This window comes from Bufo gargarizans, chromosome 5, assembly GCF_014858855.1.
Source record: "Bufo gargarizans isolate SCDJY-AF-19 chromosome 5, ASM1485885v1, whole genome shotgun sequence".
NCBI lineage: Eukaryota > Metazoa > Chordata > Amphibia > Anura > Bufonidae > Bufo > Bufo gargarizans.
The window spans coordinates 89,415,298-89,432,571 of NC_058084.1; the positions used below are offsets into that span (position 1 = coordinate 89,415,298).

The 17,274-nt window shown below is 47.9% G+C and overlaps 1 protein-coding gene across 5 annotated transcripts in view; it reads right to left on the reverse strand.

Annotated features, from left to right (window-relative positions):
- Nucleotides 1-17,274, reverse strand: part of VPS13B (vacuolar protein sorting 13 homolog B) — a 988,099-nt gene that overhangs the window by 107,796 nt on the left and 863,029 nt on the right. For all 5 annotated transcript variants that reach the window (XM_044295329.1, XM_044295331.1, XM_044295327.1 and 2 more), the window contains 2 exons: nt 16,724-17,073; nt 7,047-7,208 (listed from right to left, as the gene is read on the reverse strand). In XM_044295329.1, the coding sequence (XP_044151264.1) occupies nt 7,047-7,208; nt 16,724-17,073 (512 nt within the window). The remainder of the gene's footprint in view (nt 1-7,046; nt 7,209-16,723; nt 17,074-17,274) is intronic.

Consider the following 17,274-nt stretch of genomic DNA (forward strand, 5'->3'; position numbering starts at 1 on the left):
CAGGGTGGGCACAAACAAGGGCCAGGGAGGTGCAGACAGGGGCCAGGGAGGTGCAGACAGGGGCCAGGGAGGTGCAGACAGGGGCCAGGGAGGTGCAGACAGGGGCCAGGGAGGTGCAGACAGGGGCCAGGGAGGTGCAGACAGGGGCCGGGAGGGGGATAGGCCAGGGTCGGGAGGGGGATAGGCCAGGGTCAGGGGGGGGATAGGCCAGGGTCAGGGGGGGCACAGTCAGGGGCCAGGGGTGTGCAGATAAGGGCCAAGGGGGCACAGGCCAGGGAGGTGCAGATAAGGGCCAAGGGGGCACAGACAGGGGCCAGGAGGGTGCAGACAGGGGGCAGGGGGGGGCACGGGCCAGGGGGGTGCAGACAAGAACCAGGGAGATGCAGACAGGGGCCTGGGGAGGGGGGCACAGACAGGGGCCAGGGGGGCACAGACCAGGGAGGTGTAGACAGGACCAGGGGGGCACAAACAAGGGCCAGGGAGACTCAGGCCAGAAAGGCACAGATAAGGGCCAGGGGCTGCACTGAAAGGGCCAGGGGGCACAGGCAGCACGCACATACCTTAAAAGCTGAGGAGTGAGCAATGTGCGCTCGCTGCTGTGCCGCTCCTCTTGCCTGCCGCGCTTCCTCTCTCTCCTGCCACACTCTCAAGTCAGGACAAGAACTTAGTAGACAGGCTTAATTAGCATAGCGTGCTCGTGGACGGCGCCGCGTGCTATGCTGGCAGAGACAGGCAGTAAGGAAAGACAATGCTGCAAGTGACTGGGCCCCACAGCTAATTTTCGTACGGCCCCCAGAATCCCCCCCCCCCCCCCCGCACTCCTTTGGCTAGTCAAGGCAGACAGGGGCCAGGCCCAGGGGGGCACAGACAGGGGCTGTGGGGTGCAGGCAAAGGCCTGGGGCACATACAAGGGCCAGGGAGGTGCAGACAGGGGCCAGGGGGGCACAGATAAGAGCTAGGGGCACAAACAAGGGGCGGGGGGGGGGGGGCACAGACAAGGGCTGGGGGGGACAGAGACAAGAGACCGGGGGGGACAGAGACAAGGGACCAGGGGGGCACAGACAAGGGACCAGGGGGGCACAGACAAGGGACCAGGGGGGCACAGACAAGGGACCAGGGGGGCACAGACAAGGGACCAGGGGGGCACAGACAAGGGACCAGGGGGGCACAGACAAGGGACCAGGGGGGCACAGACAAGGGACCAGGGGGGCACAGACAGGGCTAGGGGGGGGCAGATAAGGGCCAGGGAGGCACAAAAAAGGGCCAGGGAGGTGCAGAAAGGGGCCAGGCCAGGGTCAGGGAGGCACAGACAGGGGCCAGGGGGGCACAGGCCAGGGCCAGGGGGGTGCAGATAAGGGCTAGAGGGGGCACAGACAAGAACCAGGGAGATACAGACAGGGGACGGGGTCACAGACAGGGGCCAGGGGGCTGCAGATAAGGGCCAGGGGGGCACAGGCCAGGGCCAGGGAGGTGCAGATGGGACCGGGGGGGGGCACAGACAAGGGCCAGGGGGGGGGGGCACAGACAAGGGCCAGGGAGATGCAGACAGGGGCCAGGGAGGTGCAGACAGGGGCAAAAGACAGGGGTCATGGGGGTGCAGATAAGAGCCAGAGGGGGCACAGACAAGAACCAGGGAGATGCAGACAGGGGCTGGGGGAGGGGGCACAGACAGGGGCCAGGGGGGTGCAGATATAGGGCCAAGGGGGCACAGACAGGGGCCAGAGGGGTGCAGACAGGGGCCAGGGGAGGCACAGACAGGGCCAGGGGGGCACATGCCAGGAAGGTGCAAATAATGGCCAGGGGCTGCACTGAAAGGGCCAGGGGGACACAGGCAGCGTGCACATACCTTAAAAGCCAAGGAGTGAGTAATGTGCGCTGGCTGCTGTGCCGCTGCCATGCTGCTCCTCTTGCCTGCCTCGCTTCCTCTCTCTCCTGCCACACTCTCCAGTCAGGACAAGAACTTAGTAGGCAAGCTTAATTAGCATAGCGTGCTAGTGGACGGCGCCGCGTGCTATGCTGGCAGAGACAGGCATTAAGGAAAGACAATGCTGCAAGTGACTGGGCCCCACAGCAAATTTTTGCACGGCCCCCAGAATTCCCACTGCACTTTTCAACTCCATCCTCCCATGCAAACTCACTCCTTTGGCTAGTCAAAATTGCAGACAGGGGCCAGGCCCAGGGAGGCACAGACAGGGGCTGGGGGGCGCAGGCAAAAGCCTGGGGGGTGCAGACAAGGGCCAGGTGGGGCACATAGAAGGGCCAGAGAGGTGCAGACAGGGGCCGGGGGGGGCAAAAGCCAGGACCAGGGGGGTGTAGATAAGAGCCAGGGGCAAAAACAAGGGCCTGGGGGGCACAGACAAGGGCAAGGGGGGGCACAGACAAGGGAGGCACAGACAAGGGACCAGGGGGGGCACAGACAAGGGACCAGGGGGGGCACAGACAAGGGACCAGGGGGGGCACAGACAAGGGCCAGGGAGGAGCAGAAAGGGTCCGGGAGGGCACAGGGACCAGGGGGAGCACAGACAGGGGCCGGGGGGGGACAGGTCAGGGGGGCACAAACAGGGGCCAGGGGGGCACAAACAGGGGCCAGGGGGACACAGGCCAGGGCCAAGGGGGTGCAGATAAGGGCCAGAGGGGGCACAGATAAGGGCCAGACGGGGCATAGACAAGAACCAGGGAGATGTAGACAGGGGCCGGGGGAGAGGGGCACAGACAGGGGCCAGGGGGGTGCAGATAAGGGCCAAGGGGGCACAGACAGGGGCGTGGGGGTACAGACAGGGACCAGGGAGATGCAGACAGGGGCCAGGGGGCACAGGCCATGGAGGTGCAGACAGGGCCAGGGGGCACAGACAAGGGCCAGGGGCTGCACAGAAGGGGCCAGGGGGGCACAGGCAGCGCGCACATACCTTAAAAGCTGAGGAGTGAGTGATGTGCGCTGGCTGCTGTGCCGCTGCCGTGCTGCTCCTCTTGCCTGCCGCTCTTCCTCTCTCTCCTGCCACACTATCCAGTCAGGACAAGAACTTAGTAGGAGGGCTTAATTAGCATAGCGCGCTAGTGGACGGCGCCACGTGCTAAGCTGGTAGAGACAGGCAGTAAGGAAAGACTATGCTGCATGCTTAGATGGACTTACCAGGTGCTTTCATAAGACAGGGTCCTGGGATCTCCTGCAGTCCAGAAGCTGAGGTCAGAGCCAGCAGAAGGCCCAGTCATCCCAGTCTGATGTTTGGGCCTTGCAGCCTGGAGCAAGTGTAGACAAAGGACGAAGGGGGGAGCTATGTTAACGTCCGATGTGTGTGGCAGCAGGATTCTAATGCTGTGCAGTAACCGAGGTCTGGTGAGACGGGGAGACTGTGCGGGGTGGACAGCCGCAGCATGTTAGAGTGCCGGTCACAGGGAGCATGTGGAGGGAAAAAAACTCCCACCATCGGCCCATTTAACTTTCAAACAGCAGGGGGCCCCTTTTGGAAAAGGGGGCCCTGGGCAATTGCCCTGTTTGCCCCCCCTAACGCCGGCCCTGGTTACTGGTAGTGGAGATGTGGTTCCTAAACGCTTCCACTTTGCCATAATTCCCCTTATAGTTGATCATGGAGTATTTTGGAGGGAAAACATTTTAAGAACTGATTTGTTGCACCGGTAGTTTCCTACGGTTACAGGACCATGCTGGAATTCAGTGAGCTCTTTAGAACAACCCATTCTTTCACAAATAAATATATCGCAGACTGCATGGCTAGAGGCTGGATTTTATACACCTGTGGCAATAGGACTGCATGAAACACCTGAATTCCATTTGCCAACTATCTTTGATGTACCAAATGCTTCATCCATACTCAGAAAATGTATTCCGTCAAAACTACACGCTACCATATGAAGACTTAAATAAAGAAACATGCACTATAATAGTAATTAGAATTTTGCAAGATAAACCCAACAAAGTTCAGGTGTTGTTAGCTGCTTTATACCGTCATAGATGGTTTATAATAATATACCAAATGAGCCCTGCGTCTATTATATCACATACATGAAAAAATAAACCTGCTAGAAAACATCAGGAATGTGCATGAATAAAAGCTGCCTATCACAACATCTCGTGCATTACGTGAACCTGCTGTAACGAGCTGTTTATGAAACTAAAAGTGGTCACAGGATTTTTAGAAGGTGATTTAAGGGGTTTTACGCCGCAATCTGATAGAACACCCTGTTCTGCTAGATACATTGCTTTGGGTCCATGGTCAGTTTAGACATTTACGTAATGCTCCAAAACCTCCTGAAACATGTAATCACCTTATTTATCCAAGCTCAGGGCTTTATATTTACACCAAAGGAACATACAAAGCCCTTCAGAAAATCTGCTCTTTGCATCTTTCATCTAGAGGGGAAATAACATGTGCTAAAATCCACAGAGATTGTATTTTCTGGATGGAAGGAGTGAATATCAAAGACTGACATGAGCATAATGAATAACTATCCATCTACTTGACAAGGAATGATTAAAGGGGTTGTCCAAGACTGAAAATGTATCACCTAAACATAGTAAGTGCCTGATCAGTGGGGGTCAGACTTCTGGGACCCCCACTAATGGAGACGGTCACTTGTTCAGCAGATTCTACTATTAGCCACAAAGCAGGACAACTACAAAGTGTCCTTCCGGCACATTAATGAATTGCATTGATTTGAATGGGCACAGTGAAATTCTTAAAGAGGTTTTCTGAGACTAAAGGCGGGTTAACATATTTCCTTCCCGACAATCACCAGGGGTTTACATGGTTTCTTCCCGACAATAGCCTGCGGGTTTACATGGTTCCTTCCCGACAATTGCCTGCGGGTTTACATGGTTCCTTCCCGACAATTGCCTGAGGGTTTACATGGCTCCTTACCGACAATCGTCTGCGGGTTTACATGGTTCCTTGCGGACAATCAGTTGCGGATCTACATGGTTCCTTCCCGACAATTGCCTGCATGTTTACATGGTTCCTTCCCAACAATCGCCTGGGGTTTACATGGTTCCTTCCCGACAATTGCCTGCAGGTTTACATGGTTCCTTCCCGACAAATGCCTGCGGGTTTACATGGTTCCTTCCTGACAATTGCCTGCGGGTCTACATGGCTCCTTCCCGACAATAGTCTGTGGGTTTACATGGTTCCTTACCAAAAATCGCCTGTGGGTTTACATGGTTCCTTCCCGACAATTGCCTGTGGGTTTACATGGTTCCTTCCCGACAATTGCCTGCGGGTATACATGGTTCCTTCCCGACAATTGCCTGCTGGTATACATGGTTCCTTCCCGACAATTGCCTGCGGGTTTACATGGTTCCTTCCCGACAATTGCCTGCGGGTATACATGGTTCCTTCCTGACAATCATCTGCAGGTTTACATGGTTGCTTCCCAACAGTCGTCTGCTCGTCAGTGGAGATGAAGCGCTGCATTTACACGCAGCAATCTCCTTTGCAGTGTGGAGACGAGCAATGACTACTGCTATAGCTTGTCCTCATACAGCTGCATTGTTTCTGGGCAGCAGAGGGCTATTTGGATGGCACCACCTGCAGAAAAACAATGATTGAGGTAATCACATGAATAATTGGTTCACCACACTAATGCGGACTTCTGGCACATGATGTGGGAATGTTCCCATATCAGATCATACTGGCAGGATATCCTTAGAGTTTTGTCATCATGGGGAATGGGCCCGGTTCCAGTATGTCCCAAGTTGTGTCTGTTAGGTGTATTGAACAATGACGGGTGGTCGCATTACAATAAAATACTTCTTAGTGAATCCCTGTTCATGGCCCGTAAAGTAATAGCTCTTAAATGGATGGCGGAGGAACTTCCTACAGTGGGGATTTGGAAGAGGTTAGTGAATCAGATCATCCCGTACGAAAAAGTACTATACGTGAATAGGAAATGCCCTGACAAATTTCAGAAGGTTTGGGGTTTGTGGTGCGACTCTACTCTAACTACCTCGCCCAGCTCTGTGAGGTCAGGTAACCCTTGAGAGGGGTATAGTGCCTCTAGGTTTTCTTACATTTTCTTACATTTGCTTTGTTGCGTTGAATGTCCAGACTGCGCTTATGAAGGAATTGATGTCATCTGTATAATGGTGTACTCTTGCTTTATTGTACTGTATTGTATAACACTCAGGAATGGTCTCATTATACTTGATATTGTCTGCTGTATTTGATTTTATGGTATGCATATGTATATACCATGTATGTGCCTTGTTACTCTTTTTCAATAAAACGAGTTAAAAAAAAAAAAAAAAAAAAAAAAAAAAAATTGGTTCACCCGATAAACAAGCATTTTCCTCATTCACCGGATGATATGCGGCAATTTTATACGGGCAGATTATCTGGATTTAGCATTAGTATGAATGTTCGTGCCCCACAATCAGGCAGTGTAAATCCACCTTTAGATATTGATGGTCATCAGTATCAGATCGGTGGGGGACATCTCCTCCACTAATCAGCTGTTTACAGCAGGCCCAGAAACTATACCATGGACAGAGATGGAAGCAGATGGCTCAGTCTACTGTGTAATGGCCGTACCTGGAATCTGCTGTTCAGTTTCCATTCAAGTGACCAACAGAGCAGTATGACAGTACCAGAAGCCACATGGTGGACAGAGCCTTCTTCTTCCATCTCTGTCCACTGCAAAATATCTGGCTCCGGAAGACACCCTAAACAGCTAATCAACCAGGGTGCGGGTGTTGGTCCCCGACCAATCTCATATAGAAGATAGAAGTCATTAAAAGCCTTTAATTTCACCTTTGATAGCAATGCATGGAAAATGGATACTTGCAGTCAGATTGCATCTAAGGACACTAGGGGGCCCAGCAGTGGAAACCCTTCTTCCTGATTTTGGAGAAAAAATTCCCTTTAAGGAATTATAATTATCCACCCCTGAACAAGCTTGCGTACAGGTTCTCAGATCAGTAAATAATTTTGGGGAAACCACTAATTTCTTTAATTCTGTGATGCTATTTATAAAAACAAATCCGTGAGAACGTCTTAATCAAATATATGGAGCGACCCGGAGATCACTTTGATTTTTACCTGTGGGGACTTGTGTGACCGCCAGCAGTACTGGTGGCTATGGAGGCTGGCCAGCAGTATATTCTCGTCAGTGTCCAACTGGCCAAACCGCAGCGTCTCCTGTGTGTCATTACAGACGACAAAATGACTGTAGATCAGCTCCGCGGCCTCGGGGTGCAGGTTCTGAAAGAGAGGAAGACCAGATTGGTTTAATAGAGAAATGTCAAAATGCGGTCTCCATGTCATCAGTGGTCACATCTATTGTTGGCCCTTCTGAGACATTTCACAGCAGCACTCAAGGCCACTAAATCAAACACTAAACAGTTAACCACTTCAGGAACAGAAGACAATTATGGCATTCTTGTACCCCACCTAATAATCGGCAGTGCTGGCAATCATGGTTGCAAAGTGGTACCCCACCCATACAGTGCCAAGATTGAGTTTTCTCTGATCCCGACAGTACGTCAAGGTGCAGGAAGGGATATATAAAGGGGTTACCTGAGATTAGGAAAAAGGGTCTGCTTTTCTTCATGAATCGGGGACACTCTTGTTCCCGTGCTATGTTTGGTATTGCAGCTCATTCCCATTTATTCATCTGCTACTGAACCTCAGGTCCATTCAACTGAAAGCGAAGGAAGTGCAATACCAGATGCAGCCTGTGATGAGACCCTTTCTTTCTAATCCCAGACATCAGCTTTAACGAATTCACCTAAAATAAAACATAAAGGAGATGGATATTTTTTACTCCATAACCTAATAGATTTCCACTACATGAAACGGATATATACAAGTGCAAGTGAAGTCGTGAGCTGTTTTGATGCTTCTCAGTGTCTGGTCAGACTTTCACTTTTTTAAAGATTCTAAAGGTGTCTATACACATGAGATGCCCAGAATACCAGATTTTGGCCATTTCAGCCAACTGTAGCTTGAAAAAGTAGAGCAAACAATCGTCCGCGATGGTCAACAACAGACACTTCACTGTAGAAAACGTAATCGGCCATGCTGGAATATTTTGGCCATTATCGTCTTAAACTGCATGTTTATGGCATGATCGACCAAATTCAGCCGTTCACTTGCAATTGTGCTCAGGTACAAGGGAGTGAGTTTTTTTTGTTTTTAAATGGACTCCCTGGTTGGCCAGATTAGTCTGGCATGTTGCGGTATGACCACTTTTGTACGAATGATCCCATGAACGAATGATTGGCTGCAATGCATGGTCAGGTTAAAAAGAATTTGCACCTATGACACTGGCTGACCTGTTACATGTGCGCTTGGCAGCTGAAGGTATCTGTGTTGGTCCCATGTTCATATGTGCCTGCATTGCTGAGAAAAATGAAGTTTTAATATATGCAAATGAGCCTCTAGGAGCAATGGGGGCGTTTCCATTACACCTAGAGACTCTGCTCTCTCTCAGTAGGTACAAATCTGCTGACAGATGCCCTTTAAGGTGCAGGAAGGATTGTTAGGCCCTTCAGCCAAGAATGAGTATACAGAAAGCTCACATGACACCTATTATATGCGGTGAAGGGAATCTTTCTACTCTCCCCACCCGGTTCTACTTTAGCACTTTGAAGGTATCTTATGAAGGCCATAAAACACAGGTGACAGTGTGATAAAAAAAAGTACACGGCAGGAAAAACATAATCCAAAATGTATATAGTGTCTACAGCAGCATTATATGTACGGACAGCAGTTGCCACGGACTAGTAAAGGTTCTCTACATGCAAAAATCACAAGATATTCATTTACCGCTCTACATGTGGTGGAAAGTAACCATGACATGAGAGGAAACGAGAAAATTACTAAAACAATTACAGAAATATGTCCTCCTGTAGCTCATGTTAACATTGCCAAATCCCTTTATAAATCAGGAAAGCCGTTCTTACATTGTACCTGTCAGCATTATACCCTGTGACATATGGCTTCACTTAATGAAATACACAACACTATCACTTATCCCCCCAACTTCTAATATTCTCAAGTAGCTAGGAAGTCCCTCATTCACACAGTGACATGATATCATTTGCATGCTTAGAACGTGACCTTGAAACTCCTGTGCCTGCTGTCCGCTAAGGCTACTTTTACACGTTTTTTGCTGGATCCGGCAGGGTTCAGCAAAAACGCTTCCGTTACTGATAATAAAACCATCTGCATCCGTTATGAACGGATCCGGTTGTATTATCTATAACATACCCAGGATGGATCCGTCATGAACTCCACTGAAAGTCAGTGGGGGACGGATCAGTTTCTATTGTGTCAGAGTTAAACGGATCCATCCCTATTGACTTGCACTGTGGGTCAAGACGGATCCGTCTCGCTCCGCTTCCCAGGACGGATGCTGTGGTTTGCTCTCCGGTATGAGAACGGAATACATTTTGGAGCATTCCGTTCTGTTCAGTTAGGTTTTGTCTCCATTGACAATGAATGGGGACAAAACAGAAGCGTTTTTTTTTCCGGTATTGAGACCCTATGACTGAAAATATTAACGCTAGTGTGAAAGCAGCCTTACAGAAGTAAGAAGGCACAAAGACAGCAAATTCTTCCTATACTACATCTGCACTATTATACTATGACTGTCTAAGGGTGCGGACATTTCACATAGATTCTGACGTATATTCTGCACCGTATGAACTTAATTAAGTGTTCTTGCATGGCAAGACCACTTACTGTTATCTCACATATATATTCTTATTATTATAGCCAAATTTACCACCCTGACTCCTCCCACAATTTTTCACACTACATAGACAGTAATATACCGAAACATGCAGGTTGTTCCCGATTGGTGTGCTATTACTTTGTGAAACGTTTCGCCGAATGGTTCACGAAATATCATGCGTTTTTATGGTGAAATTGGTCCTATAGGAATGAATGGCAGAATGTTCAAAACTAGAGTGGGAGCTGACAAAAGCTAGAGTGGGAGCTGAAAAATCAGGACATGATTTCTAAACTGCCACCACTCCCTAATTTTTAAGCCCACCTACACAATTCTTATATCAAAACGTTCAGCTATCCCTGCTGCCACTAAAAAATTCCACGGCTAAGCCATAGTCCTGATAGTTTTTCCAATATGACCATTTGTTTGCAACTCACGCCGCCCATTGACATTCATTGAAACTCCACTCTAGCCACCTCAAATTTGAAGGGCAATTTTTTAACTGCGACTGTGCCTTCATTTTTAATATTTCAGAGACATACTATGCATCAAAGTGTAGGTCTGGGTCTTGTGATTCTCACAATATAAAGCTCTTCGCTGTAGGATTAAACTACAATCGTTTGAAGATGGCAACCGCCAGTGAAATGAGCAAGTTGGAGCAGTTTGTTTTTAACCGCTCTTCTCTGCCCTTGCTGTAGAGTGAGTTGCCATAGGAACCCAGGTGTGTGAGCAGCCGGCAGATTGACAAAAGCTAGAGTGTGAGCTGAAAAATCAGGACATGATTTCTAAGTTGCCACCACTCCCTCATTTTCAAGCCCACCTACACAAATCGGCTGCTAATGTTTTTATAAATGTATGTTTTAATGTAACTGTGAAGCACTTTGGGCAACAACATTGCAATTAAATGTGCTATATAAATAAATAAAAATTAAATGCATTTCTCACTCTATCAAGCTTGCCATGTGCACTTTTTAAATTTGATCAATCAATTGGTTAGTGTAATGTTTACTATCTTTACTCACTTCAAACACTCCACACAGTTACTCTGCCCACTCCATAAAGTTACTCTGCCCAGTCCAACCTTTCCACAGTTACTCTAGCCACTCCACACAACAGTTACTCAAGCCACTCCACCCAGTTACTCCGCCCACTCCAGTTGTAGACTACTGGTGGGGGCAAGAACGCTTCACACAATTTCCCCAGAAATTGTAGCTTTTCTAGTTTTAAATGTAATTTCATACTTGATCTCTAGTGCTCCCGTAATATCTCTCACTAACGTTTGACTGGCATTTGCTGGTGATGAGAAGTTTTCTTGTAAGATATTTTGGAATTATATAAATTTTGATTTAAAAACTGCATGGAAAGCAACCCTCTTAGCAACTCTCATTTTTTACAGGGGTTGTCTGGGTTCAGAGCATTTTCACCCCGGCAGTTCATGCTCTCCTTTGCCCTGCACTAAATCGCGCAAAGGCATTTTTGGGAGATCCGGTGACGTACCGGGGCTCTCCATGGGGCTGCCAGGAAGCCCGGTGACGTCACCGACACTGATGGGCGGGATTTAGCGCTGCCCTAGCCAGTAAAACGGCTAGGGCAGCACTAAAGCCCGCCCATCAGAGCCGGTGACGTCACCGAACACACTGCCGGGAGGAAGCTTCCGCCCGGCAGTGTGTTATGATAAACAAAAGAGCCCTTGGGCGCAGGGCAAGGGAGCGCATCGGAGCATGAGATGCTCCGATGCTAGCCTCAGGGGGGCTAACCTGGGTGAAAATAAGGATATGTCCGGGTTCAGCTCCGAACCCGGACAACCCCTTTAAGGAAAATCCATATTCAGTGTTTTACTAAAAGCTGAGGATGGATAACTGTAAGATGCAGAGGCTTCCAAGCCTGTCTCTCCTCTCCCTGCACTTGCCACTGCTTCCACAAGTGTCTGTAATACATTTTACTGAAATTAACTCTGCATCCTTTTAAAGGTGTTGTCTAAGTGTTTAATACTGATGATCCATCCTTAAAAGGGGTTGTCCGGGCTTTTAAGTTTGATGACCTGTCCTCTGAATAGGTCATCAAGATCAGATCAGCAGGGTATGACACCCAATACCCCCGCCGATCAGCTGGTTGAGGAGATGGCATGCGCAGTGCGCACATGCCGTTTCCCGTCTCTCTTCCTGCTCTCTGCTGTATGGAACAGCAGCAGCGGACAGGAAGGCAGAAGCCAGCTGATCACCCCCACAAATCAGATCCAGTGAGTGCTGTGGCCTATTACTAGACCACTGACATCATGTTTATTGGTCACATGACTAGGCGCATGTCTTGCTGCCAATGCTGTGCACTGGTAGCCCTGCTCCTATCTTCCCAGGATGTCTCTGGCTACTCAGTAAGCGCTAATCAGATAGAAAGGATAAGTGCTGGCAGCGATTAGTGTTCACATATAAAGACACAGCTCACATAAGGTCAGTGCTGATTACTGCAGTTCACCTCTCCTGTATTTTCCAAGCACTTACTACCTAACTAGGGATGTGTGGGGAACATAGAGTAGAGCAGGGCTCTCAGAGATCGGTGATGTCAGCAAGTCAAACAGGCAAGGACACTTAGTAAAATACATAGTTTGTTTGTAAAATATATTATAGACACTTGTGGAGGCAGGGGTTGTGGCAGAGGCAGGGAGAGGAGAGGCAGGCTGAGAAGCCTCTGCATCTTACAGGGAGCGGTCAAAAGACTTAACATCATTGTCCCACACATTAAAAAAGTGAAATGACACAAAAGGACCTTTTAAATGGGTCGATCATCTTGAAAATTAATAGGGATGGTAATTGTAGGCATTCCCAATAACCACCCTATGTATATGTACAAGCAAATGCCTATTTATCAGGAGATAGTATTTTTCAGGCCACCACCAAAAGTCATCATTTCAGAACAATGCCTTGTGTAAACAGGGATCTGCTGCCTACAAACAATAATCTGCATGGGGTGAAGCAATTATTCATCCTCCTATAGAGGGGATAATTGCTGCATACAGCTCTCCTCCTTGCTTAAAGATCAGGCAAATATTGGGAATGAATGGTTTATTTCAGATAATTGCCTCTAAATCGGATTGTGTAAAAGGACCCCGCGCCCAACCTCCTCCACATGACCCCTAAGCTGTAGTTACTACTCTTCCCCCTCACTGTAACAAAAGATGTTCAGGACTTGTCAAAAAGCATTACAAGCCCCCAAGGCCCAATGTATTTTTGTGGACTATACTTCAAACAGACCGGTGTCCAACCATGCCAAAGTCCATGTCTACCGTTACCAATGGGTTACATGGAAGGGGTCTAATGGCATTGGATGGCTCTAAAAATTCTACATCTAAGTGCACTGCTGAAAACATGACACTGAAAACAGCATTTTTACAGTGATATGTGAACCAGCTGCGAGGATTTAGATCACACTAGCTCTTGTTTTACGAATGTCCTCCTGCAACAAGCAAAGCCATGGAATGCCCTTAAAAAAGAGCGTTTGATATAAAACAGATGTTTTATCTTCTACTAGTGCTGCTGCTGTAGTGCCATGTTAGGTAATTAATCCCGACGCGTCCCCGCTGGGAAGGCATATAAATAACGATGACTTTGTTTTTCTTCAGCTAATTCATGGGAGGAGCACCCAAAGCACCCAGGGGAGGACGAGGGGATAGCTTTATTAGCCAAGGAGGTTTAGGGCTAGGAATTCTGGCTCCCAATGTTACACATACTATTAATTAAAAGAGACAAACAGCTCTAGAAGAGGGTTGAGGAGAATCACATGGACCATCTACAACATTGCACAAGCACTCCATTAGGGCTGGAAGTGGGGTGCCACTGACCAGCGCGTGCCTTGTGTCCAAGAGATTCATACACAATAAAGATTAATGACTTGAGTCCTTCTGCAAATTAAGTGTTTCAGAAAGGTCATTGTGTATTCAGAGCAGATAGCTACTCAAGACTTTATCCCAAACTGTTTGGTCGACAGGGCACCGCTAAACATGAGTAGATATTAGAATTGAAGGGGTATTAGTATCTCATTAATAGGATTGTCCAGGGTGAGAGCTGAACCCGGACATACCCTCATTTTCACCCCTCTGGGCCCCCGGATATGAGCAACTGATCATTGCATGCTCCAAAGCTCTCCCTTGCTCTCCGCTGTATCATGCAGGGCAAAGGCTTTTTTGTTTATGTTTTTAAAACCACTAGGCGGAGGCTTCCTCCTAGCACTGTTCCTGGTGATGTCACCGTCTCTGATGGGTAGGCTTCAGCGTTGCCCTAGCTGTTTTACAGGCTAGGGCAGCACTAAAGCCCGCCCATTAGTGCTGGTGACGTCACCGGGCTCACTGCTAGGCGGAAGCCTCAGCCTAACATTCCCCATGTACAGCCTGGTACATCACCGGATATCCTTAAAAAAGGGCAAAGGAAAACATATCAGGGGGCTGCTGGGTGAAAATGGGGTACTTTAAGTGACAGCAAGCCGTTAGGACAGGGATCCACAACCTCCAGAACTCCAGCTTTTCTGAAACTACAACTCCCAGAATCCTCCTTTTACTTCTATGGGAGTTAAAAGAACAGGCGATAAGTGGGCATGCTGGGAGTTGTAGCTTCACAGCAGCTGGAGTGCTGAAGGTTGCTGATCCCTGCGCTAGAATACGCTATTATTTTATTATCAGTCTTGGAACGTCCTCTGGAGAACCATGGATTCTGGCAATGAAAGGAATGCTGAGCTGATTCATGCTGCGGCCCCCCTCACTGTTCTTCTCTACATGGCAGCGCTACCTGCACACGGGAACTACAGCTGACCCCGATCACTTGAATGAGGCTCACTGCAGATTCCTGCAAAGCTGGGAGAGTCACCATGCAGGCAGGGATGAACAGTGAATCAGCTCTGCAGCCTCTTCAATCTCAGGGCTGATTGAAGCTCCAGAGGTCAAATCCCCCACAGATCATAAGGCAATGGTGTATGTTAGTGATATGCCATCACTTAATGCAGTGGGAATACTGCTTAAAAAATTATCTAAAGTCAAACGCCACTCTAACAAAAAAACAAAAAACACTGGTACGACTGAATTTAAATTGGTCGGCCCATCTCACCTATTGGTAGCATATCGCTAGGATATGACACCAATGTCAGATAGGTGCGTGTCCTACCTCTAGGATGCACATCTATCTCTAGAACGGGGCCCCCAAAGTGAACATGTGTGCATCACACAGGTGCGGCCACCCTCCATTAACTTCCATGAGAGTCTTGAAAATATCCAAGCACCAGCTTTTCTATTTCTGGAACTCCCATAGAGGTGAATGCAGAGGTGGCAGCGCTTGCGCGCTCTGCTCTCCATTCTCTTGTATGGGATATTCGGAAAAAGCCGAGCCACTTGCTCGTCTCCTTTCGGTGCTCTCATAGAGAAGTATGGTCCGCTCTCCTTTGCTTTGGGGGCCCTGTTCCAGAGACAGACATGCGTTCTGATTGGGGTCTATGGGCAACTAAGCTAGCTTTCCATTACTCCAGTTTTATTAAATCCTCACTGAGTAATGCCCCTGTGGTGGCACTGCAGGGAAACAACATTTACAGCCAGGTTTCCTCAGATTACTGGGGTCCCAGGGGGGGAGACACTGTAATTAGCTTATTAACAAAGGGCCTTTCTAATGAGTAGAGATAAATATATGATCGTGGGGGCCTGGTTCAGTCCCAGATCCGAGTTACACATTTGGAGGGTAGCGCTAGGGAACCATGTGTTGTCAGTGATGAGATCAGAGGGATTTCCTGTGAAGAGGCCATGATCTGCATCTTCTCTGCATACCTGTATATACAGATCACTGGTACCTGTCATCCATGGGCTGTTATCTCTAGATCACCATTTTCCATGATCTGTATATGAGCACAGCTAGGAACACATGGATAATGTGTTCCCTGCTAATCTGTGCCCTCATAGTAACAACATTTTTTTAGGAAAATGTCAATAAATAAATAACTATAAAAGGGAGAAAAAAAACTATAAAACTGAAGGCTACAGGTAAAAAAATTAAAATAAATACATATTCCCTTTACTATAAATTCCTTATACAAAACTGCGTCTAAAGCTAAGAGAGGAAGATCCATGGAAAGCTAAAATACGGTTTAAGTGTTTGGCGCCACAGCGATGTCATATGGTGCACAATGAACACGTAGTTGACACCACTAAGCATGGGAGAATTACAGGATTATTTTTTGGGGAAATATTATTTATTTAACAAACTACGTTAAACCACAACATTAAAAAAAATGAGGAAAATTGCTTTTTTCCCCATTTGTGACCATTTGGTCTACAAATTAAAGAATATCCAGTCTAATTTTAAATAATAGGGATAATAAAGAAAGTTTTGTGTCCCTCAAGAAAAAAAACAACTTTTTTTGCAGATCGGATGCGGACACATTCACTACAAAAGATGTGGACTGCACACTTTGTGCTGTCCACATCCGTATGTCCATTCTGTGGCACCAGCAAAAATATAGAACGTGTGCTATTTTTGTCCATATTATAGACCAGGATAGGACTGTTTTATGATGGGCCGGACGTTCTGCAAAAAGTGGAACGCACACATCCGGTATCTGTGTTTTGCAGATCCGCAATTTGCGGACTGCAAAAACGGCTACGGCCTTGCACATAGGGACTTAGACTGCAGCTTCCGAAAGCTGAATTTTTGCTATGGTCACAATGACCCCAAGAGAAATTCTGTTAGGGTCCATTCACATATCCATAAGTGTTCTGCGGATCCGCAAAACAAGGATACGGGCCGTGTGCGTTCCGGATTTTGTGGACCGCACATGGCCGGTCCTATGATAGAAATGCCTATTCTTGTCCGCGATTGCGGACAAGAATAGGACATGCTCTATCTTTTTTGTGGGGCCGCAGAACGGAACTACGGAAGCGGACAGCCCCATTGAAATGAACGGGTCCGCACCCCTTCCGCAAAACTGGGGAACGGATCCGGACCCAGAACCACGGACACGTGAATGGACCCTTATACTGACATCCATGTATAAAATGTGGATCACAAATCCTTACCTGCTGCCAAGCCTGGATTGCTGTGTTAATGGAATGGACAGAGTGCTGGCCCACATTCACAAATACTGGATCCACCAGGACACTACAATCAATCAGTTTTTCCAGGGCGCTGAGGGAAATGGCCGTCTGCCCCTGGATGTGGAACTGTTTGACTAAATTCTTCATGGTGAGGTTACGGCACTCCAGAAGTTGGCAATCTGCATCAGTAGAGAATCGTATATCTTTGCACACGGACGGGCCACTCCACTGACGCATATACACGTGGGGCTCCTTAAGTTTGACGAGCATGTATTCCAGGTCTCCAGGAGTTGTGGTATCAGAGACAAATGGACGTAGGAATTTTGGGGGTGCTAAAAAAAAATAATAAAACAGGAAAATTGTGAATAAAATATATAATACATGGAACACATGACTGAACTCAGCAGAGACAAATTACTAAAGCTGCCGGACATACAAAAGTAATAAGGAAGTGACTTTCTGGGGGTAGACATCCTTTATAAGGTGTTCTAATTGCACTTTTATTGTGTCAATTAGCCATTTTCCATCTCCTA